This window comes from Myotis lucifugus, unplaced genomic scaffold (assembly GCF_000147115.1).
Source record: "Myotis lucifugus unplaced genomic scaffold, Myoluc2.0 scaffold_367, whole genome shotgun sequence".
In the NCBI taxonomy this organism is placed as follows: domain Eukaryota; kingdom Metazoa; phylum Chordata; class Mammalia; order Chiroptera; family Vespertilionidae; genus Myotis; species Myotis lucifugus.
This window is the reverse complement of record NW_005871415.1, coordinates 881,692-907,621: the sequence shown is the minus strand read 5'-3', so window position 1 is coordinate 907,621 and position 25,930 is coordinate 881,692. Positions and strand designations below refer to the sequence as shown.

The window sequence follows — 25,930 nt, the reverse complement described above, 5'->3', positions numbered from 1 at the left end:
TCATTGCATTTTGACTAAGACTCAATGTGAAATTAATTTTTAATATGAATGATAGCAGCTATCTCTTTTCATTGAAAACACAAATGGCCACCCCCTTTTTATAGTTAAGGAAAGTTGAATTATCAGGGTTAATTGCAAAAGCCCAAATTATAAACGGAAGATGTGTTTGTTGCTTATGCACAATATGCTGAAAGAATAAAAATAAAGTGTTTATTGTTTAAAGTATTCCTTGATCTTGTTGGTGCAGTTTCATCTTTCTGCTGTTCACGATGGTGTGAAAAACCGAAGGCAAAGGGAAAGGTCATAAAATGCAAAGCACATCATCAGATGCCACTGATTATATGATATCTTGCCTTGGCTAATAGACATTTTAAATGTGAGGCAGGAGCTGGGTTTTCTCTTTCTTCCTCTTTGATAGTTGAGCAGAGAGGAAGGTTGTCATTCAGAGACAAAGAAGTTTCCCACTGTGTGCAGAGCTGGTGCTGGGAAGAGTTTGCTCTGTGGAAAGGAATGATCCCTTGGGTGACGGTTTAATGTGTCTATGTCTCATTTCATTTTGGAGACTTAACACATCTACTTAATCTTGTAGATCAGATGGATCCACAGTCCACGTCTAGTGTTGCAAAGTCCAACACTGCAGAGAAAGCCTTTCTCTGCTGCTTCATTATCTTTATTATTATTACTAGAGGCCTGATGCACGAAATTCATGCAAGGGGCTTGGCCCCTGCTGCTGAGGCAGCTGCCTCTGCCTCAGTCCCCTGCTGTAGCTTCGTCTGGAAGGTCATCCAGAAGGATGTCCGGTCTAATTAGCATATTAAACTTTTATTATTATAGATTTTTGTTAAGACTTAGTGTTACTTGTAGGTATTTCAAGAAAAACTCCCAAATTCCTTATGCTTTAAGGGGGGAGGGGATCCATGATAATTAAATAAAACTTTTGCCATAATGAAGGAGATATTTACCAAACCTGTGGCCATTGGTAGAAAAATGTATCTTGCAGGCATCTTTTTGTATATTTCCTCAATTTCTTTCTTTCTCAGGCCAAAACTTTTCTATAAATGACAATAGTCAGTTGCTCTGAAGATGTAGTGCTATTTATTCAGGGCTGTTTTGAAATTAAATAAATAAAGAGTCCCATTCTCCTGGTGAATTGATAAAGTGGGTTTTTTAAATTATTATTATTCTAATGAAGAAACTAGGGTTTTCTCTATTGTGTTCTTCCTCACTCGGGCAGTTGCCTGAGTGGTTGTCCAGGCATCCAAGGCACCCCCTAGGAAGACCTGCGCATTCTCCTGGACCCAGCTTTCCCAGCCTAAAGCTTCAATTCTTTATTTTTTTAATTTTTTAAAATATGTTTTTATTGATTTCAGAGAGAGGAAGGGAGAGGAAGAGAGAGAAAGAAAAATCAATAAGAAAGAATCATTATTTGGCTGCCTCTGGTATACTCCCTGCTGGAGATTAAGCCCACCATCCAGGCATGTACGCTGAGTAGGAATCAAACCAGTGACTTCCTGTTCCATGGGATGATGCTCAACCTACTGAGTCAGACAGGCCGGGCTATCTTCAATTCTTCAGATCACCCATTTGACTCTCCTCCATGGCAAGACCATCTGCCAAATCTTGTAATGAATATTTCCATACTGCGATGAGAAATATTACTTTCTGGGAAATGTAGCTTAGCTATGTGGACTTAGTCCAGATTCTAATTATGCACATTTATTTTTAGAAAATTTGAAGGGTTCTCTTTTTTTTCTCTTTAGTGATTATTATACAACCCAAAGAACCTTTCCCATTTTTCTTTTGTTCTTATGTTAATTAAAAATAACTCATCTCCGTGTAAGAAAATAATCAGGCTACTTAGTATAAAACAGTGGGTTAATGAACTTCCAGTGTCACAAAGAGAAATACTTTGGAAGCTGATGCTTTGTTTTTTTGGGGGGAACTGGCTATTAGTTAGTACATGGCATAACTTAGCACATTGTTCTAATTTAGACTATCAATAAACTCTAATTCCCCAAGTAGCATTTGAGCCAGTGGTTCTGAGTTGCTTTTATGAAAATTTGGTCAACTGGTGAATCAAAAATCTGCCACAGTCCTAATCAACAGTAATACTTAATATTCCTCAGGAGCATAGTACACATTTTGCAATTTCCTGAGCCTCGCAACATTATAGATTATGGATAAATATGTAATTAGAATTTTAAAACACACATTAGGAGCCTTTCTTTTCTGGATTCAATTTCAAATCAAACAGAAAACAAGGCTTAATATCAGAAGAGCAATCACCAAGGTTTTCACAATCAAAGACCCTCAAATTATATGTAAGGGTGCAATACTGGCAGGTGCTGAGATGAGCCCTCTCTGGGGTATGTGTTGGGTGACTTTTAGGTTTTACAAATTAGAACAATAATTACAGCCATAAACACCTTTATCACTTCTATAAACATAGATTTATTTATTTTTTGGTCTCAATTATTTATGATGAAATTGTTTGCCACTATAGCCAGGTATCGTGGAAGTGTACCAATCTGAATACTCATTCATATTTTTGACCATTAGCTCATCATTCTACCCTGAGCCACATTATACCATGTGCTAATCCAGGATTTGGACCTTGTACTCTTATTCTGAATAACCAAATTATTACAGATAATAACCATATTGCTCTAATATATGCATATATATGCATTTACACAAACAGTGTCTCCAAGTAAAGTACAATGAGCTTCATACAACTGTTAATCTAAAAGCACTAATCAGTACTTCCTGGTTGGCAAACCCATAGGTTTTGGGGGAGAGTGGAGCTCTCAGGGTATGGAATCTCCTTATCCCTTCCCACATACTTTGCCCTATGCATCTCTTCCACTGGCTGTTCCTGAGTTGTGTCCTTTTATAATAAGCTAGTAATCTACTAACTAAAATAATTATTATCATAACACTATTCCATGCATACTGTTCCAGGCATAAAGGCCAAGACAATTAAATAAATACATATTTAAAAAGCACATTTTATTTCATAAAAGCTCTATGAGTATTGTATTATATATGTAACTACATGGTCCGTATTGTTTCACAATTAATCAGAGAAAGAAAAGGGTTAAAAAGCTACCAGTTACTTTGAGAAATGTTCTTTTTTAGTTCTCTCGTCCCTGGCCTAGTCTCAAGCTAGCACGTGACATGCTGAATGCCTGCCAGCCTCTTTCTTGTTGATCCTCCGGAGACCATCTGTGCTGGGGGCATTGATTAGAGTGTGTCTGCTGGGATTACATCTTTTCGGTTGCCATGCCAACTAATCAGCTGATTTTGGTTACCACAGAAACAAAATGTCAGAGCTCATAGTACGGTAACATGAATTCGGCATAACAGAAAATGTTTTCTTAATTGGGGACCCTTTTGATTTTGGATGCCAAGTGAAAGGCATTTTTTTTTAAAAAAAATGGTAACTTTAGATAAAAGCTACATTAATTGTATTGATTAAGAGGAATGCAGAGAATTTTTCTGAAAGTAAAAAACATTCATTTTCCAGTATAAGCTATGCCCATTTTTTACCATTTCCAAACAATATATATATTGAATGTGCCTCCATTCCATTTGATGATTGTTGCCTATAAAATAAATCACAAACATTTCGATTTTCTTTAACTTCCAAGATGGGGGCAGGAGGCGGAGAGGTTTCATAGGGTTTGGGAGGAGGCTGTGGGTGTAATTACCTGGGGAAGACCAGCAGTGACCAAACTCTCCTACAGTCTTTCATTTAGAAAAACACCCTACACAGTCAACTCAGATTCAGTTCTAAGGACCATGCTCTCGCATATGATCTGCCCTGGGTAAAAATGACTCCTTGGTTTTGGCTGAGAAAGGAGGAGCCCAAGGCTACTTGCAACTTTCCCTTTCGTAGCCCCCATGACAGTTTGACTGCAAGAAGTGTCCTCAACCAGTGTGGTGTGTGATCTCACAGAAAACAAAGGACACAATTTAACTTGGCCTTCCAGATCTCCAATAGCCATTCATCAGAAGGACCACATCCAGGTCTTCCCATTATATTCTATTCCAATACCGGTAAACCAGAACCTCCTTCTAATCTAGGTTTGTGGTTCCTAAACACAAAATAAATAGATTAGATCATTTAGAAGCATGACATTTAACTGGGCTAATATTTGTTTAAACTCCCAATAATCCTCTTTCTTAAAGGAAACCAAAACAGGATTATAGCATCCAAATATTTCCGTTCTGTATCGCCAAGGTATTTCCCTGTCACTTGCTGGCGACGGTCCCCTCCCTTTTGTGAAAGCCTTCACTGCAGGTAGCTTCCGTCATGCTAAACCCAGGGGGATGGTGTGGCTTAATCTCCATGTAACTCTTTGGAAACCCTTGGTAAATTAATTCCAATGATGAGATGCTCTGGGGAGTGGTTTGGGGACACTAAAGTCTTTCCCATTTCCGGGGGCTCCACTGTCATAGCTAAGATCAGAAACAAGGCTCTGAAGACCACTCAACTGAGGAATGTGGGGGCAAGGGGCCCAAATGCCTGAAATTACCCACAGATTCTGCTAATTGGATTTGAGTTAGGGGTCTTCACCCAGATTACCAATAATTATCTTACAGTGCTTCTGAGACCTTTGATAAAATGAAAATGGCAGGCATTCATAGCATCTGTCTTAAGTAGTGCCCTATCAACACACATTGCTAATTCTCCTGTACTGGTCTTTGCAGCTTGCTTAAAGAAAATACTACCTTACATTAGAGTCGACCGAAAGCACTGAACCCAGTGCCTAGGACATAATTGGAACTCAGTATGGTGGCTTTTTTGTATTAAATTCCCAGAGGGAAAAATGAGTGTGTTAATATTGCATAAAAGGTTGATATAAATTGTTAAATACATTCATAGACTATAGTTTTAAAACTGATCACATTCCCTATTGAGCTTATTGTTTTTATGTGTGTGGTGGTGGTTTCTTTCCCAATAACTTGTGTAGCACAGTGATTTCCCAAGTTTTATGTGTTTGTTTTTAGCATAGGAAACCTTCCTTCAAAAAAGCTTGATCAGAAGCTCAATGCATGAAAACAAATAAAACTGAAGCTGATCTGGTTGAATCTAGAAGATGGGAAGGGATCTCAGAGTCCGGGTGGAGGCCAACGTCTTCTAAGCAGAGCCCCCGAGATAGCTCTCCGGAACCACTAGGTCTCAGATAGCTCTACTGGTCTATGATTCGGAGTTCTTCAGTTGCATTTCTTTTATCATTAGAGCTGTTGTTTATAGCCTAGTATGTGCTTGCTGCAATCCTAGGCAATCTACATACAAAATTCCCTTTAATGTATCTTTCCAACAACCCTGCCTGATGATGTTTTTATCCTCATTTTACAGATGAGGAAACTAGAATTTAGGGAATCTGATGTCCCCAAAGTATCAAAATGAGTGAAAAGTAGAGTCAGGATTTGAATCTAGTACTTTCTGATGCCAAAACCTCCATCCAGTATGTTGTACTGCTACCCTGAGGCCAGCATGGGCTGAATAATGAGTTGTAATGATTTAAGCTGGACCAGTGGGTGACTGCCACTGCCTATCCTATAGTCAAAATAGGCTCGGTGGTTGTGGGAGTGCCTAGTATTTTCTTCCATTTATAAGTCATTAGCAGTGAAAAGAAAGGCAAATAAAATAATGACTACATGGGAAAAATGATTTGAATATCAAAAGAAGATTGAAAAGCTCCCCTATCATTAATCAGTCTATCAAGGAAGAGAGCGCCAATAAGTATTTTTTATTAATGACATATAGTTTTCTTAGAAAGATAAATTTGCCGCCACCACCACCCGCCCTCCCAAAGGCTGGCCCTTTATGCAAGCAGAATTTGTCATTGCTGATATGATGTGATTTAAGGAATGGACTCTAAATATGCCTCTAACTTCCATGTCAGAAACTGATACCCATACCCTTGGGTTAAGCATTGCCCCCTGGGATTTCTCTTTGGAAATGAGAACCTCTGATTTGGTAATCTTATAGTATCCCACACTTCAGCATAAATAATTTTATTAGATACTTTCTCCCAAAGTAGGATTAACTAAAATTAGAACAACAGCTCAAGCTCCTATTGTAAAAGGATCATGAAAGGGGGGGTGGGGCAGAAAGGTTGGTAGGAGGATACTACTTTGTGGGGTCCATATTCTGTGCCATGGGTTTTGGACATAATCTTGCTGTAAGATGGGTTTTGTGCCCATTATTTACAAGTGAGGAAATGGAGCCTCACAGGGTTTCAGTCGCAGCTAATATGGTCATTAATAGACCATGTCAGGTAAGCAGCTACACTCCCCTTTGAACCCACTAACTAGCTTGTACCTGCCTCAGTATGCCATGGATAAGCCACTAGTGTCCCATTTTGTCAAGATCCAGAGCTACCCAAGGATAGTCAAGGGGACCATGTTGAGTAGCTGACATGTGAGTGGCAAAAATATGGCATTCTCTTTCAGTACAGGAAGGTGGTATACGCTAGGAAATGCAGGTTATTATGTCAGAGTCAGGGGCATAGATATGTTCTGCTAACAGGCTTCCATTGCACTCTGTAACAGGAAAGAAAAGAGATGAAACTGCTAGCAAAAAAGGTGAAGGAAGGAAGGATGGAAGGGAGGGAGAAAGGGAGGGAAGGAGGAAGGAAGGAAGGAAGGAAGGAAGGAAGGAAGGAAGGAAGGAAGGAAGGAAGGAAGGAAGGAAGGAAGGAAAGAAGGGAGGAAGGAGAAAGAAAGAAAGAAAGAAAGAAAGAAAGAAAGAAAGAAAGAAAGAAAGAAAGAAAGAAAGAAAGAAAGAAAGAAAGAAAGAAAGAAAGAAAGAAAGAAAGAAAGGAAGAGAGAAAGAGAGAAAGAGAGAAAGGGAGAGAGAGAAATACTGTTCTAATTAACCTAGTTATTAATAACAGGGAAGGAGCAAAGGGAAGGCCAAATATTATGGGCATGTCATTTGGGCAGCTTTGCCAGGAAGCTACAGCTTTACACTCCCCGGGGAGCCATGCATTCCTTCCCAGCAGATCGCTGGGGAAGGGACTGGACATGTGGGAGATAGACTACCCATTCCCAGAAAAGGTGCAGGGACTTGTAAAGGCGCTTTTTGTCAGTCACACCTGGGAACAGGTCATTGGCCAAAATGGGCTTGGCCACTGCAAGCATGGGAAGATTCTGGATACGTAATTCCCTGAACAAAGGAGTTCACTCTCTTGGCTCTTGGTTGACTCCTGGCTTGTGGGGCTCTCATGCCCCTTCTTCCTGGCATTCACCCACACACAATGGGGTAATGGCCTGCAACTAGCCTGATGTTAAACTGGACCCAGCTGCAAGATGGAACCGAAACTCTGGACACTGGTCTTGCTTTTAGCTCTCCCAAAATCCCAATTACACTTCTTCTAGGATTGGATTAAGGGAAATGGCGCTTTGGAAACCCAGGGATGTAATTCTATGGAAATAAAAATCACTCATTCTCCAAAACAAAAACAAAAATATGGCGTTCTCAAAGTGCATAACCAATGAGTGTGTCATTTGTCGCGTCCAGGTGTGTACAGAAGGCAGACTGATCCTGGAGTTCACCTTCGACGATCTCATGAGAATAAAAACGTGGCACTTTACCATTAGACAGTACAGAGAGCTGGTCCCAAGAAGTATTCTCGCCATGCATGTAAGTACTTTCCTCTCTCTTCCACCCTCTTCCCTATTTCCCCTCGTTTCACTCAGAAGTACAGCTTCTCTGTGAAAGAACTCCGGCGGTCTTCACACTTTACGTAATGAACTCTACATGTTGAGTTTCTCCCTCAACCATTTTAATCCATAGGCCCTTTTTCTCCTCCTTTGTTTTGAGTGTGGTGAATTCTGAGCCTTTTTTCCTTTTGAAACGTTATTATTTTAAACTCTTAAATTGAGGTTACCTCAATAAACAGTTTGTACTTTTCTTTAATTCAGTTCAGTCATTATCCAGTAATGCTCTGCCTGGGCTAATAAACCTGTTATTTATAATCAGGGGAAGAAATAAAACAAGAAGTAAGAAAAACAGTTTCCAGTTTTGATTAGAACCATCTGAGGAGACACGGAGCACATGGACCTCATCTCTGTGTCCACAGGAATTGGCCCTTTTTAACCAGTGTTGGAATGAGCTGGGATATTTGGGGTTCTCTTGGTTTCCATTGGACATAAATCACATCAAATTTATTGAACACCAACTAAGTGCAAGGGTGGATTTGATGCCAATCTAGAGACATGTTTTAAAGGGAAAACTTGATGGGAGCTAGTCAGGTACAGTCCCTAAAGGAGTCAAAAGGCATTGACTTAATTAAGTCCCTCCTCTTTCATACATGATACAGCATTTCCCGTGAAAAAGCTTGGGAGCAAAATCACTTATTGAGCCTGATTTTTAAGACCCACGATAATCAAAAGAGAATATGTTAACAGTAGCTGGCACTTGTTGGGTGTTTTTTATGCCAGGCCTTGTGATAAGCATTGTATGAGCATGATAATTAACTCCCCAAGTAACTTAGAGAGGTGAGTTATCATTCATTATTCCTGTTTTACAAGTGAGGAAACTGAGGCTCAGAGAAGTTCAATCAGTTGCCCAATGATTTTTAGACTGAAAGTGGTAAAATCAAGATTTCAATTCAGCTGTCTCTGTTCTCTGACTCCCAAACCTTGGCTCATAAGCCAACTGTCTCCTAACTATCCCTCCAGGCCATCCCTGAAGACTCTGGTCCTCAACCCTCTCCTCCTGACTGATTAACCAGGTCTCTGCCCTTGAGCTTTCTTCTGTGATCACCCCCATACTCCCACTCCCCTTCTCCACTGCTTCAGCCTCTCATGACCCAAGTTTTCTCAATTTTCAAAGGAGATCCTTGAAGCAGTCGAGTAGCCACTCTTATTATTCTCAAAATAGAGTCGGGAACCTGGGCCCTGGAATGAGATCACATAGGTTTGTATCCCTGCTCCTGTGTGACCTTGGGCAAGTGACATCACACCTCTGTGCTTCCAATCCCTCATCTATAAAATCAGTACAGTAACAGAGTCTATCTCAGAGGATTGGTTTGAGGACTAAGAGTCAATGCATCTAAAGAACATGGAACAGTGCAAGGCACATAGAAGGTCCTCTGCAAGTATGACAACTGGCTGTAGCAGCAGCAACCACATCTTTCCCTTTATTTATTATTCTCCTATTGTCTGACTACAATGTAAGTTCCTTGATGTAGAGCATGACTGCCTGATGCATCTCTATATAGAACCAGCTCTTCCTGGCACACAGGAGGCTCAATAAATACCAGCCACATAACCAGAAAGGACTTAGAGGTGTCCTGGCAGGCCTTCACATCCCTTCTCCTGAAGACACAGGGCCTCTCATAGAGCAAGTGAAGTTGTTTCTCCCCAGATGTGAAAGCACATCTGACTCCGTTTGGCTCTCCCTGACCTCAGGTCTCGCACCATTGACCCACAAATCTCCTTGAGCATTATATACATGTGTCTTGAAATGTAAATTAAATAATCTCCAGCAAACTGGCCCTCTAAGGAAAACCAACGGTGTCAAGATTGCATTTCTTAGCAGCTGTAGTACAGTCTGAGACTTTTTTTAAAAAATATATATTTTATTGATTTTTTTAACAGCGAGGAAGGGAGAGGGATAGAGAGTTAGAAACATCGATGAGAGAGAAATATTGATCAGCTGCCTTCTGCACACCTCCCATTGGGGATGTGCCCACAACCGAGGTACATGGCCTTGACCGGAATCGAACCTGGGACCCTTCAGTCCTCAGGCGGATGCTCTATCCACTGAGCCAAACCGCTTGGGGCCTGAGACTTTCTTGAGACCATCTTGCAGGGATAAAATGTATGACTTTTTTTCCTGTTTAGGCACAAGATCCTCAGGTCCTGGATCAGCTGTCCAAAAACATCACCAGGATGGGGCTGACAAATTTCACCCTCAACTACCTCAGGGTAAGACCAATGTGATGATTATATCTCCTGGTGAGTTGGAAAAGTCCTTTTACAGGTTTATATATCTCTTGAACCAAGGAGTTAGAATGCGGTATTACAGTATAATGTGTGTGTATGTGTGTGCGTGTGTGTGTGTGCATGCGTATGTGCGTGTGTGTGAACAGAGGAAGGAAATTAATTAGCAAGCATCAAGCCTAGCCTTTGTCAGGATTGAGCTTCCTCTGTACAATTGTATCACTCTCGGAATGAATTATTCAAAGGCAAGCAATGTTTGTCATCAGATGCTTTGGTCGTATGTCCCTTTTGGTCATCTCACGTTTCTAATGTGCTCTTATGGAGTTCACGGCTTCTGCCTCTCCAGCCAGGAGCCGGTCATCCTGAAAAGACTTTGTGTGCCCTCCAGAGAGAGCCCCTGAAGAAATTCCAACCAGCGCTGTAACATAGACATGAATTTCTAAGTCTTCCCAGGGTGCTTCTGTGCGACATAGTGACAGATATTTTTGGTTTAGATATAAAGTTAGTTTTTATTTTTAAAAATTAAGTGTTAGGGAAACGTTCACTACCTACATAATACTTACAGCCTCCATATTTGGTCTAACAGGGCAGCATTTATCACACCAGTTTTTAGTGGAATTGCACTTGTCACATGGTAGGCAAGCGATTTGGTTTCCTTCATAAAGCAAACATTGTCCTCCAGAGTCCATCAGAAGGTGGTGGCCACGGTCCCCCGTCCTTTGCCTCTGAGTTGCTGAGTTCCTTTATTATCGTGTGTAGCGTTCACTTCTCCAGGGCACCCATTGCATCCTAAATCTTATGCTTTCATTTCTTTATCCTTAAGTGCTCCGCAGGTCGGGGAATTTTGTTTTGTATTCACGATCATTTGTGTGTGTGTTGAAATGCTGGCATGCTTTGGCCAGACTTTCTCTTCTTTCAATTAAGAGTGATTTGGACAAATGCTTTCAAGTCATGCACTCATTGCCATGTGCCAGGTGCTTGTTAGATGCTTAAAACTCAAAGGCCATGGCCCCGGCCATCAGGAAACTCACTCCCATGAGGGTCAGGCCCGTAAACAGAGAACATTATGTACAACATGGTAAATGCCATGATAGAAGTTTCCAGATGGAGTTATGGAAGTACAGAACAGAGACATCCCAGAAGAATCAGAGAAAGCCTCCTGAAGGAGATAATGCCTGAATTGAGTGTAAAAGAATGAATAAAGGGAAAGCAGAGGAAAGGGCAGGGAGGGCATTTCCATCTGAAGGAAAAGAAGGAGCATGGACTCAGGGGTGGAATTCCAAGCAGTTTGATGATGCTGGGACATGAAGTGAGAAGCCAAGACAGGCGGGAGAGAGTTAGTTGGGAGTCAGGTCTTGGAGCAACTGGCTGGCCAGGTTACTGGGCTAGGAGTCTCTGGTTAAATATGAGGATGGCAGGGTCCTCCTCCTGGGTAGAGGGAGAGGACACCCTTAGTATCCAGCCTAGATGTCCCAGAGCCAAATCCAAGCATGGCAAGAGCCAGTCAGCTTCTCACCACCCCGCCCCCCACCTCACTTCAATACCCTCGCTATTCTGACAGATCCAAACCAGGTTGTTCTCAGAGGGAAACCAGAATCTGCCCAGGTGGGATGGGTCGACAGGTGAGTGCTCCCAGCCAGGTTATCTGGGGCTATGTTCTCTCAAACCTTCAGGTTCTGCATTCAGAACTGCCCCCCCGCCCCCGTGGGGAAGCTGGCACAGTGGAGTGGGTAGCAAGGCCTGGGAAGTGAGGGCCTGTGGTGTTGTTCTCTCTGCAGGAATTCAGAGGGCTGCTCGGCACTGCTGGGCATGTCATCTTGTCAGGGACCCTGAGAGGTTAGGTTTCAACCATCTGAAGATGCCTTTCCTCGAGCAGATAAAGAAGTTCCACATGGTGTGTCCTTAGCTGACCCCACAGAGGAATCTGGGACTTTGGCGTCTATCCTAGACTTGGTCGCTAACCCTCTGGTGAGATCTTAGATTCTTGATTCTTTATTATATCTTTTAGCTGCATTTAACACAGATGAATACATGCTAAATTTTCTCTCTCCCTCCAGCTTCTCTTACTGTCATCAGTAAAATGGTGACCTTCGCTCTGGGGTCAATAAAGCCCAGCTGGTGCCCAGGTCCTGCAGTTCCCTGATTCTAGCTTAGGGAGGCCGAGGAGACGATACCTGCAGAGGGGTAAGAAGGCACCAGACCTTCTCCTGACAATGATACAAGGAAACTATTTATGGGTAGGGCAATATACAGAAGTGTTTCAAAGACCACCATTTAATGCAGAGCTTGCTGCATGCTGTGCTGTGCTGGAGATACATGACCTAACTTAACTAGTCTTCACAATGGCCCCTGTGCACTAGCACTGTCCCCGTAAGAGAGCCAGGTGCAGAGCGTGGGAGTAATTGAAGTCAGTTGCCCAGCTTTACATCAATCACCAAGTGGCAGAACCAAGACTTGAACTTGGGCAGTCTGATCTAGAACCTAGGTGCTTCATAGCAAAACTCTGCTGCCTTTCTAGTAAGAATGTAGAATGGAGATGTTGATAGGAATTGGATCATGTCTTTCTTGCCTTGATGGGAGAGACAGCATCTACCATTGTGTCCTTAATCTACTTTTCCAAAAGTTACATCTGCACCTTGTAGGGCTTAGCATGAGGATGAAGTGAGACGATTCATGTAAAGGACTTAGCACAGAGTCTAGGGACATCAAGTGCCCAGTTAGTGTTTGTTGTCCTATTTTATTGAGCATCTGCTATGTACCTAGCATTGTTCTTTGTACTGGAACCACTAGAGCAACATGACATCTGGCTCTCTTCTCTCTTCCTGGGCCCACATAACACTACTTCCCCAGCCCTTGCACCCTGGTTCCACATCTGTTTGCCTTTCTGTCCTCATTTCTTTCTTTTTTAAAAAAAGCTTTAGTGTTGAAAGTATTATATATGCTTCCCTTTTCCCCCCATTGACCCCTTCTATCCCACCCCTGGCCCCTGCCCCAAGTCTTCACTACCCTATTGTCTGTGTCCATGGGTTATGCATATATGCATACAAGTTCTTTGGTTGATCTCTTCCCACCCTCGGTGTTCCTGGTTCTATGCTTAGCTCTTGGAAGATCCTGTATTATAATTGTCTGTCTCCTGAATTTGACACAGAGAAGCCTGAAGACAGATCAATTACCTTATATTTCTAGAGCTTCACAAGGTCTACATCACAATAAGCACCAGTAAACAGCGCTTGAACGGATGGCTGGTGGATGGAGTTTGGTAAATGGAAGACCATATTTTGAATAAAACCAAAACAAAATGCAATAAAACTATAAATTTCTTAATGGGTAATTATTCTTGTCTATTTGCTTTGGCCAAATTTTCTTGATGTTGGGATAGACAAACTGTTTTATGCATTATGCTTAATGCAACTTTAAAACATCTTATCCTCTAGCCCAGCAAAAGACATTTGTGTGTGTTTCCCCTTACTCTTTATTCATGCATATGCATAGTATTTGCATAAATGTAATCAGTACATATACATTTTTTAACATTATTTGATAAACACTTTTGCATGCTTCTACATAGTCATCCTATTAACCATCTATAATAGCTGCAAAACCTTCTGGTGTGGTTCTGGGACTGTGTTTACTTAATCTTTCCTCTAAATGTTGAGCACTGAAGCAATGTTCAGCTTGCTGCTGCCATTAATCCCATTCCTCTAAGCACCTTTGCCATGTCCTGCTCCAGGTGGTATTATCTGCAAGCAGAAGACTGAGCTGTGAGGCCAGCTGTTAAAGAAAATAAGGGGCTGTAGATTCAGAGAAATGTGGGTTCAAACCCAAACCCCCTTACAGCCTATAGGGGCCTTGAGTGAGCTTTTTCCTTTCTCTCAACGCCCCTTCACTTATCTGAAAATTGAGAAAATTAATGTTCCACAGACCGGCACAATTTATAAGACCAGAGGAGTTAAAATTTATAAGAACCTGGCCTGCAGAAGGAGCTTACTAAATATTAGTCCCCTCCTGTGCTATCTGAGAGCAGATCAGGGTTCAGCTCTCACTTTGGCAACTTCTTATGTAATTTTGATCAATTGCCTTAATTTCTTGGGGCCCCAGTTTTCTCCTGTGTGAATGATTATGCACATTGTGAATTGTGGTAAGTGCATCACAAGCCTAGGTTAGAGTGATAATGCATGTGAGGACCACGTTTAAGTCTAAATTACAACACCAGGAAGACAAGTCAGTCTCATCTCATTTGTCATCTCCTATGCATTGGTCATGGCCTTGAATTCTTCACTGAGATTCTGAAGTCATATGATAGATCAGAAAAAAAGAGAAGTCAATGATTAATGATATCTGTCAAGGAGGGTAACAGCGATGAGTCTGGGACATGTGCATATATGTGGCATCCTTTCCCAATATAAATGTTATTTCAAATGTAGAATCATGATCACTGAGTGTTTTCAATATTATCTATAAGCTTTCTGTTGTTATTGTTAAGTCTAATTCTTCAAATAAGCAGTATCATCTATTGCGCTTAAAAGCATTTAGGTTTCCCAATAATGTTTTTTGATCCTGTGCCTTTAATTTCCCAAGTGAGGGAAGAATTTTGTTGTTATTATTGTTATACTTTAAAGAACATTGGACCCTGCATGTAGCTTTCACTGATAGCAAAGGAGTAGAGTCCGGTGCCTTGAAGAACTGGGCAATTAGCTTTGGAAAATGCTTCCTACCCAACAGTATGACATGAAGTGGCCTCTAGGAGAAGGAGCGTGGCTGGAGTCAGCATTTGGAACCCTGTCGAGATGTGTTTGTTTTTTATTTTTGTAAGGTTTTGACTCCCAGCCAGGATATTTTCCTTGGTCTTAAGAATAAACAGAGATTATAATGCAAACCCTTTTCCCACCTAAATATTAAGCCTGAGAAGGAAACAGGAATCCCTGTTCAGAGATTGAGATGAACCGTAGTTATTGGGCATCAGAACGGGGCTGGGATATGATCAGACCATCGACCATCCACCATTCACACATTCAGACAGATCAGCAACAAACCCTAGTTAAGCACTGAAGTTTGGGTGGGGAGGGTGGCAGGAACCATACCAGCAAATCCCCTGTGCATCTCACAGTACCTGCATGTTAGAGACCCTCAAGGTATCATGCATGGATCACTGAGGGTTTGCAAACTGTTGGTTACTAGTCCGGTATGAGTCCAGAAATTGAGAGCAAGAACTTTAAAACTATACTACAATTTGCCATTGCCAGGGATACCCAAGTTCATCCAAGTCATCCAGTGGACTCATCCTACTGATGAAACTGAAGAACAGTTCAAGTGCTTTCAAACTCGCATGGTGAAAGGCCACTAGTCAAGGGCTGGAGAAGCACATGTCACGGGGAGAGTGACGAGCCGTGGCACAGGGCACTATGACATGAATCTCATTCAGAGATAAGCTCCAGTCTGTGCAAAGACCATGAGGATCATAATTAGCATCATAATCCCACTAGGTATTAAAGAAATTCTATATGTTCACAATAAAAGGATGAGATAGGTATTATCATGCCCATTTGACAGATACAAATCTGTCCATGCCTAAGGTCACAAAGCTAGTCTGGGCCACCAGAGCTTCCTTAAGTGAAGCTCAGGTTTGGCTGCTTCCCAAGGCTGCTCCACACTCCATGGTTGGTGAGAGCTGATTGCTTGGTGTGGACGCAAGCAGGAGAGAGGGCGATTCAAAGGTGAGGCATTTAGACTCTGAAACAACCTTATCTGATTCTACCCCTTCGCCCTCCTCAAAGAAAGGCTTCATACCAGCAGAGGCAGAGAAAGGCCTTCCAAGCCACGTGAATGCTCCACACACAGAAGGATTGAGACTTGGAACACCCGAAGGGCACTTTTAATTGCATTTGAAGATGAAAAAGTAGTACGTATGACAACGTGATAAGGGAAGTAAAGCAGTTAACCCTTAAAGAAGTGAAATAACCATAATATACAGATATACCAGCATCTAGAAAACAATGGTTTCTAAAAGTCAAGCCAGGGGGAATGACTATCAGAACATTAAAAGAAATTATATATATAAATAAGCAAAAACAGTATTTTAACAGAGCAGTTCTAACTGAAAACAATATCACAGCCACAGCTACAATTCTTAGCCTTAAAAACTACAAATGGGGCCTGGATTAAAGAAAGTAATTTCCCAGTCTCTGACACAGAGAAAGAGAAAGAAATTGTTACTTAACAAGACACTGAAATTCAAGGAAGATGGGTAGGTGGACAATTGGCAATCTGAGGGGTAACAAAGCTGAGCGATTGCAAAGTTAAGTACAAGATGGAGCCCAGAGTTCACCCTCCTGGGAAATAGCCTTTCTAATAGTCTAGAATGGTAAAATTAATTAATTAACTAATTAATTAATTAATTAAAAATTGTATCAGGGAAATGCATAAGGGGCCAAGGAGAGAGTGTTCAGATTTAATTTCGTTTTAGATCATAGGCAGGGATGTATCCTGAAATAGGAAGAGGGCTAGTCTTCTTCTTCTCATTCTCCTTCTTCTTCATCTTCTTCTTCATCATCATCTCCATTACTAAAATATTCCTGCCAGGTTTTTGCATGGCTGGTCACTATTATTCAGGTCTCAAGATACATAGCCTACTGCAAGAGGTCTTTCCCAGTCAGCCTATGTAAAGTGACCTCACCAAATCCCTGTCATTTCTGTCATACCTCATTACCTGTCTTATTTTCTGTGTAGAATTTTCATCAGTTGAATTCTCTTGCATAATCGTACTTTACCCTTCTACTTCCCTGCTTCTTATGCCGGTCACTGAAGTGTAGCTGTTTTGAAAGCAGGAATCTTGCATTTTCTTCCCTATCCACAGTGAATAGAGAGTCAATCATTTTGAGGCTACTCAACCTGAGATGTGCTCCTTGAGGAGTGGGAAGTTTTAAAGAGCAAACCATTTGTAAAACCCCAAATTCAAGTGTTGCCTTGGAACACTTGAGTGCACTTATATGAAGGCTGTTAACCATCCTTGACATCACAGGCTGAACACCTGTAGCACTTCCCTCTAAGGATGTAATGTTCTTCTTTACAATTCATAAACAACCTGTCTTGAGCATAGAGGATGGTTGTCATTAACTTTATTTGAACAATGTTCCTCATCGGTAAAACAAGTGAAATTAATAATGACTTCTACAGACTTCTATTTAATCATTCTAAAAAAGGAATACAAAATAGAAATATTAACAAATGCCACAAATAAAATGCTAATAAATCCCAGGCCAGAACTGAGGAAACTGAAACCAAGAGGTTCTATAGCTGGATGGAGATTGACCCAAGACTGACTACCTGTTAGTAGCATAGCATGGGTTCCAGTTTCCTTTTTGTCTTGGTGTCATTTGTAGGACTCATTCATATCTATTCAATCCACAAACAACTACTGAGCACCTACTGTATACCCTGGTCTACTCTGGTCTCTAACTAAGAGATTCCCTAATTGATAGTAAATATTTCTGGGCTCATGAGAATTTCACACAAATTGCTTCTGATCTTAAAAGTTTTCCAATGCTAATCATAGCATAAGATGGGAACTCTCCCCAAGCAGACAGCTAATTTGTCCCTCTTCTCTTCTTGCCTATTTTCCAAGCTTTGTGAAATAAAATAGGGGTGGAGTGACCCCCCTTCCAGTTCATAGTGTCACAGACCATCATGGAAATCTTGCTCTAGAGATCATAATATTTTACCAGTGATTTACTGATGGACCTTTAGGTTGTTTCTAATATTTTTCTACTATTATCAATGATATGTAAATAGGTTTTCACATTTGATTTTGCACAAGAGCAGTTAAAAAGCTAAATTTGTAGGAGACAATCCTGGAAATGAAATTGTCAGGTAAAAAGATATGTACATAATTTTAGTAGATATTATCAAGCTGCTCAATATAGAGGTTGTACCAAGTTTTGGTTTCCCCAGCAACATATAAAATGATTATTTTCTACAGTTTTCAACAACTGAAGGTTATCAAATGTTTCTATTTTCCAGTATTATAGGTGAAAAATGGTATCTTATTTTTATTGTAATATGCATTTCTCTTTCTTTCTGGCTTATAAGAAGGGACAGGGCAGAAGATCATGGTCTTTTTGCTTTAAGAATGTAGTAATTATTTACCAAGGTAGGTGCCACGGTTTAGTGAAGGAGACCTTCTGGATTTAAGGAAGGGGAAACATAGCATAGTGGTTAGAAGTATGGGCTCTGATTCAGGCAAACTAGGTTTGGAACCTGACTTGGTTACTTATTAGCTGCAAAACCTTGAACAAGTGACTTTTTGTTTGTTTTTTTAGTTTACTCTTTGGTGTTCCTGCTAAGTTTTATCATTTGCAAATAATGATGATTGACCAAGTCTTTTCCAATTTTATGTTTTATTCTTTTTTTGTCTAATTATATTGACTAGTACTATCAGAAAAGTATTAAATAATAGTGGGGATAATTAATATCCTTATCTTGTGCCTGACTTTAATGGGAATGCTTCTAGATTTTTCATTAAGAGGATGATGGCTTATGATATTCTCATGTTAAGGTAATATCAATCTATTCTTATTTTATTAAGAGCTATTTAAAGTAAAAAAAATCAATATTAAATTTTATCCAATGTACTTCTGGTGTCTAAGAGATGGTATTATTTTTCATTTCTTATTATTATGGTCAAGCATATTAATAAGAATAATTGATGCTTATTTGGTACAATTGATATTCAAGTGATTTGCAGTAATTTATGTGATATGCAGTAGTTTAAGTTCTTTACATACATCAACTCATTTAGACCTTTCCCAATCTAGAACTCGTGGTATTAGTATTTTCACTCCAAACTTAAGGAAACTCACATTCATAGAGTTAAGTAACTTGAACAAGATCAACCAGTAAGTAGGTGGCAGAGCTGAGATCGGACACAGGCCAATTCCTTGAATACAACACTGGGCAGTTTCATCTGGATAGATTTCTTGATAACCAACCATCATTTCTGGACAAATCCCAATTGTTTGGTAGGTATCCTGAAATTGTCCTTTTATGATATCTTTGTCAGTATGTGTCTTATTAGTATCCTGGCCTCATGAACATTTTGAAACATCTTTTTTTTTTCCTTTGGTCAAAATAATTTGAATAGAACTGAATTATTTGCCTTTTAAATGTGTTGAGTTTTTTTAGAATTCCCTTATGAAACTACCTGTATTAAGTTCCCTTGAAACCATGTGGGCCTGATCAGATTGTGTGTGTATGTGTGGAAAGGAGCTTCCTGATAAATTTTCTTTATTCATTTTAGGTAAATGGTATATTTAAATGGCCCTGTATTCAAAAAAAACATTCTTTTAGTTTTATTGAACTATAGTTGACATATAGTACTATGTAAGTTTAAGGTGTACAGCATAATTATTTGACTTACATGTATACTGGTATGATTACCTCAATAAGTTCAGTTAACATCCATCATCTCATACAGATACAAAATCAAGAAAATATTTTTTTCCTTATAATGAGAACTCTTAACACCTTTCACATACAGGGGTGGGCAAAAGTAGGTTTAAAGTTATAATACAAATAAATAATACAATAATTAATAAATAATGATACAGGAATAAACTCTTTCATGTTAAAAAATAAAATAAAATAAAATAAAAATAAAAATCATCAGCCCTAACTGGTTTGGCTCAGTGGATAGAGCATCAGCCTGCGGACTCAAGGGTCCCAGGTTCAATTCTGGTCAAGGGCATGTACCTTGGTTGCGGGCACATCCCCAGTAGGGAGTGTGCAGGAGGCAGCTGATCGATGTGTCTCTCTCATCGATGTTTCTAACTCTCTATCCCTCTCCCTTCCTCTCTGTAAAAAAATCAATAAAATATATTAAAAAAATAAAAAATAAAAACTCTTTCATGTTCTCACAATTCTAAACCTACTTTTGCCCAGCCCTGTGTATCATCCAGCAGTGTCAATTATAGTCATCATGTTGTACATTACATTTCTAGTACATATTTATCTTATAACTGGAAGTTTATTTTTTTTTTTAGTTTGTATTTTTTGATCACCTTTATTTAGTTCCCCCCGTCCCTCCACCCCCACCTCTGGTAACCAGAAATCTATTCTCTTTTTCTTTGAGTTTGGTGTGTTGTTTTTTCCTTATATTCCACACATAAGTGAGATCACACAGTATTTATCTTTTTCTGTTTGACTTATTTTACTTAGCACAATGCCCTCAAGGTCCGCAAATGGCAAAATTTTCTCCTTTTTTATGGCTATTAATAAATATATGAATAATATATTCTAAGTAAATATATTTATTTATTAATAAATATATGAATATTTATTTTATCCATTTATCCATACATGGACACTTAGGTTGTTTCCATGTCTTGTGCTATTGTAAGTAATGGGGGTGCAGATATTTCTTTCATATAGTGTTTATGTTTCCTTTGGATATATTCATATGGTAGTTCTATTTTTAATTTTTTGGAGAAGCCCCATACTGTTTTCCATTGTGACTGTAACAGTTTACATCTCCACCAACAGTACACAAGGGTTTCCTTTTCTGAATATCTGGCAATTAAAGCCTTGAGGATCATTATTAAGGACGAAGACCAGGAAGGAAGGAAAAAGATGGAGGAGAAGAGAGCCTGGGCCCACTCATGGCTGGAAGTTAATTCTTGGGCAATCCCATCGTTTGGTCTATTTTGCTGCCCATTGGGACTCCTTGTCAGGGTTTCTGTGGATTCTAAGGGGAACAATCTGGAAATTCTCCAAAAGAACTGCTCTGGCTTGGGGACTTCAGGGACCCTGTGGGTGTCTCTCCTTGAGGAGCCATTTGGCGTCCAAGGTCAGATCTAAAGTGATGTGACTGCCTCTTGTCTTTCTGTTTTGCTATTTTAGAATCTCTGAGAGGCTGTTTTTAAATGTTTTTAATAACACTGTGTTTCATAATTCGGAACATGTACCCAAAGAGCCTCTTGAAACGTAACATATAGGTTTTTAATACAAAAACGTTCTACTGTTCAGAGGCACATACACAAGCCAATGCCTGGAATCCTGAGGGAGGTTTGTCTGCTTATGAAAATTCTGCAAATTCCTAATGGAAGGGAAGTGTTTGCACACTTTTAATATGACTCTCTGGAATAATCTCTTGATATGATAATATTAGCACATAGACTTACTTTAAAAAAAAAAGCTATTCAATAAAGATTAACTTAGGTTTTCTGTACCCAGAGTTTCCCAGAAAACTCTAGAATCTGCCTTTCCCCAAATTCAAGTCTAAGTAATGTTCTTATGTTATTCTTCCTTCTTAAAAATGTTTGGTAGGCTCACATTATTAAGTTTAACTATAAATTGGTAAGGAGACCCCCTCATTTAAATAAAAGCTGTAACTTTGTTTTCTATAACGATATTTGCATGTAGTTGATTCAACTTTTAACTACATATGTTCACTGAGGTTTTCTCTTATTAGAGGTCTTTCACCCGTCTGAAAACCATTATTTCCTTATTAATTTCCCAGGGGCTTTAGGCAATTTCTAGCTCTGGCAATGACTGTGTGAATAAAAGTCTTTATTGTCCATGGTTTTATGATGGAGAAAAATACTTTCAATATACTTAAAACGCTGACTATTAGATGAAGTCAACGGAATAGTCATTAGCTTTGACGATACGCAAAATCTCTTATTGAGTGCACACTATGTTCCAAAGCCTGGGGATTATAAAAATGAAGATGTGCTGTTTGGTCTCACCAAGCTTAACAGTATATTCTGAGCACTTACTGTGTGCTGGCCATTCACTCATTCTGATACCTACAATGTGCCAGGCACAGTGCCAGGCCCTAAAACATAGGGATGAGCAGAAACAGTTACAATGCTGCTCATATGGTTATGAGTGGAGAGGCCTTTACCAGATAATCATACACAAATGTGTGTATAATTTCTAACTAGCTAAATCCCACCTTGGAAAGAAACATAATTTTATGAGTATAATAAAGGAAACTCACCAGTCTATGAAAAACATCAGAAGGTATCCCTGAGAAGATGATGCTTGAGCCAAGTTTTAAAAATGAGTTGGTTTTAATTAGGGCGGAGCAGCCCAAGCACATGTAGACTCAGCGATCAATCCTGACAAAGGCTCCATGGCAGGAAGAGAAAGGAGGCCAATGGCTGAAGAATGGAGTGAGATAGAGAGCTATGTGAGATTAGATTTAGGCAGGGAAGATAGGGAGAGGGTAGTGGTTTCTGGCAGATGACACAGCCTTTAAGCCATGTTTTAGACACACTTCTTGATAAAGGAGGAGACCATAATCTACGTAATTGATTATGCATCAGGAGTGTTGTAACAAAACCATGTACCAACTGGTCTGTGAACTCAGAGGGAAATCGGTCCTGCTGGAGGATCAAAGAAAGCTTTCTTGGTAGAGGAACATTTAAGCAGGTGTTTAAAAATAAACAGAAACTTGAGAGTCAAGAAAGAAGAGAATTGCTCTTCCAGACAGAGGGAACAGAATGTGCAAAAACCTGGTGCTGTGGTCTGAACAAATTCATATGTTGAAATCCTAACCCCCAATGGTGATGTGTTAGTAGGTGGGGCCTTTAGGAAGTACTTACATCATGAGAGTGGAGCTGTCAGGAATGAGATTAGTGCCTTAAAAAAGAGCCCCCCCCCAGGTAGTCCCCAGCCCCTTCCATCATGTAAGGACATAGCAAGAAATCAGCAGTATGCAATTCAGAAGAGGGCCCTCGACAGAGCCAGCTGGCACCCTGACCTTGGATTTCCAGCCTCCAGAACCATGTGAAATCAATTTCTGTTGTTTATAAGACAATCCAGTCCATGGTATTTCATTACAGCAATCTGCATGGACTAAGACACCAGGAAACATAAAGTAACAAACATGGTGTATTCAGAGAGTATAAAATACTTAGGTGTAGTTAGACTGTATGTAATGTGAGTATGTGAGTGTGTGTGTTTACACATGAATGCACATGTGCACATGTGCAGAGGGATCTGGGTAGAAAATCTTAAAAAATGTAGAAATTCAGGTTGGAGTATTGGCAAGGCAGCTCCATCTACCATGCTAAGGAATTCGGACTGGCCCATGATCACTGAGCTATTTTCATAGTGAAGGACCTCAACCTCTTATAAACTAATATTTGTGAATTTAGAACAATATTTCTTTTTTTTACAGTAATTTTTAAAATTTTATTTTTCAATGACTATTTATGTTCAATATTGTTTTGTATTAGTTTCAGGTATACAGCACAGTGGTTAGGCCAGTGGTTCTCAACCTGTGGGTCGCCAACCTGTGGGTCGCGACCCCTTTGGGGGTCGAATGATCCTTTCACAGGGGTCGCCTAAGACCATCGGAAAACATATATATAATTACATATTATTTTTGTGATTAATCACTATGCTTTAATTATGTTCAATTTGTAACAATGAAAATAGGTCCTGCATATCAGATATTTACATTACGATTCATAACAGTAGCAAAATTACAGTTATGAAGTAGCAACAAAAATAATTTTATGGTTGGGGTTCACACAACATGAGGAACTGTACTAAAGGGTCGAGGCATTAGGAAGGTTGAGAACCACTGGGTTAGGCAGACATATACTTTCCAAAGTGTTCTGATACTTCCAGTACCCATCTGGCACTATACATAGTTATTACAATATTATTGACTATATTTCCTGTGCTGTATTTTACAACCCCATGACTATTTTGTATCTGCTAATCTGTACTTCTCAATCCCTTCACCTTTTCACCCAGTTCCCCAGCCCCTCCCCCCACACTGGCAACCATCAGTCTATTCTCTATGAGTCTATTTCAATTTTGTTTGGTCATTTATTTTAGAACAGCACTTCTCTTAACTCCACTGAATATTATAATCAGTGGAGGGAGGGCTGTTAAAACTCCTGATCCTTAGACTATCCCCAACCAATGGATCAGAATCTCTGTGGTGCACCCAGACATTGGTACATTGTCAGGCTCCCAGGTCCTTCCAATGCGTAGTCACACTGGAGAGCTAGTGGTCTAGAGAGACTCCTTCGAAGAGATTGGAGGCCAGAAAGGAGGTCAGGAGGCTTCCATAGTGGAGGTGGGTGAGGCCTTGAAGAAGGCAGCACCCAAGGGGAATGGAAAGGAGGAATGGATTTCAAAGACATTCAGGCCATTGAATGACAATAACAACAGCAACACACATCTAATTGGATGTGACTGGAGAGTGAGAGACATGGAGTTTCTATGATGGTGTCATAATCCAGTCAGAGTGGTGGCTTGGAGCCTGAGGGTATGGTTAGGAGTCTCTACTAGGGAAGCGGAAGGGGCGGGGGAGAAGGGGTGGTGACCTTGGGCAAATCAAGTAATCTCTCAGGCCTCAGCTTGCTTAGGTATAAAATGGGAATAATTCAGGCATACCTCATTTTCTTGTGCTCTGCTTTATTGTGCTTTGAGCATATCGAGTTTGGTTTCTTTTTGTGTTTGTTTGTTTGTTTGTTTGTTTTTTCATAAATTAAAGGTTTGTGGCAACCCTGTGTTGATCAAGTCTATCAGCACCATTTTTCCAATAGTCTCAGATGATGGTTAGCATTTTATAACAATAAAGCATTTTTAATTAAGGTATGTGCATTGGTTTTTAAGACAAAATGCTATTGCATACTTAACAGACTATAGTATAGTATAAACATAACTTTTATAGTGCTGGGAAACCAAAAATGTTGAATGTCTCGCTTAACCCATGATATCTCCGAAGTTGCCTCTAGCAGTACCTAGATTATCTTGAGAACTAAATGTGCTAATTCACACAAAGGACTTAGAACAGAGCCTGACATATGCTCATTATAAATGTCGATTCTTTACTGTTAAAAGCAGCTGAGGCAGAATCAGCACAGGGCACTTTTCAAGAACGAACTTTAACCTAAGGCAATTGTAAGAAAGGACATCTTTCTACACCCTCGGGTTCAGGAGCTGTGCAGTCTGGGTCAATGTTAAAAAATAAAACACCTCTCTGTGCCTCCATTTCCTCATCTGTAAATTAGATATAATAAAAACACCATGTTGTGGACTATAATGAACAACATAAACTGATGAACAAAAACAGATCCAGAGACAGAAAAGCATTGATCAGACCACAAAACCTCAGAGGGAAGGTAGGGGAGGGTGGGGGTAAGGGGAGAGATCAACCAAAGAACTTATATGCATGCATATAAGCCTAACCAATGGACACAGACACCAGGGGGGTGAGGGTATGAGTGGGGGGGTGGGGGAGCAATGGAGGATAAGGACACATATGTAATACTTGAATCAACAAAGAAAACAAAATGGATTAATGCTTGACATACAAATGTAATAAGCTTATGATAAGTTTCAAATACAATTATAATCTAAGTAATTAAAATTAATCAAATTATATTAATATATATATAATTAAACATACCAATTAAAAACTAATAAATCCTATATAAATATAAAAACACACACCATGTTTTCAGGTTACTGGGGATATTAAATCTGCCCCCTCCCCCCCTGAAATCCCTCTTTGCCTCCCTAGTGCCTATAAAAGACTTGTTCCTGCTTTGACATCGTTCTCCAGAATGTGTAGAGACTCAGCATGATGTTTGTCTATGTGAATGTGTGAGAGTGATTGATATTCTGGGGATTGACCCCGCTCCTCAGAGTCTTTTATTTGTGAAATAACCACATTATTGAATAAGAAGACCTCTCCTCAACTCTGTTTTACTATTCCCATCCCCCACCATGCAGAATTTGATGTCTACCATTACTGGCATGATTTGATACTTTATTATATATGAGAGGCCTGGTGCGTGAAATTTGTGCACTCGAGGGGGGGGGGTCCCTCAGCCCAGCCTGCACATTCTCGCAGTCTGGGAGCCCTTGGGGGATGTCTGACTGACAGTTTAGGCCCGCTCCCCAGGGAATATCAGTCAGATATTCTTAGTGCTGCCGTGGTGGTGGG

At 40.1% G+C, this 25,930-nt stretch overlaps 1 protein-coding gene across 1 annotated transcript in view; it reads left to right on the top strand.

Moving 5' to 3' along the window:
• LDB2 (LIM domain binding 2) overlaps window positions 1-25,930 on the top strand; it is a 201,002-nt gene that overhangs the window by 132,247 nt on the left and 42,825 nt on the right. Inside the window, exons 3-4 of the mRNA XM_006101516.1 lie at window positions 7,535-7,657; window positions 9,865-9,948. Of these exons, the coding sequence (XP_006101578.1) occupies window positions 7,535-7,657; window positions 9,865-9,948 (207 nt within the window). The remainder of the gene's footprint in view (window positions 1-7,534; window positions 7,658-9,864; window positions 9,949-25,930) is intronic.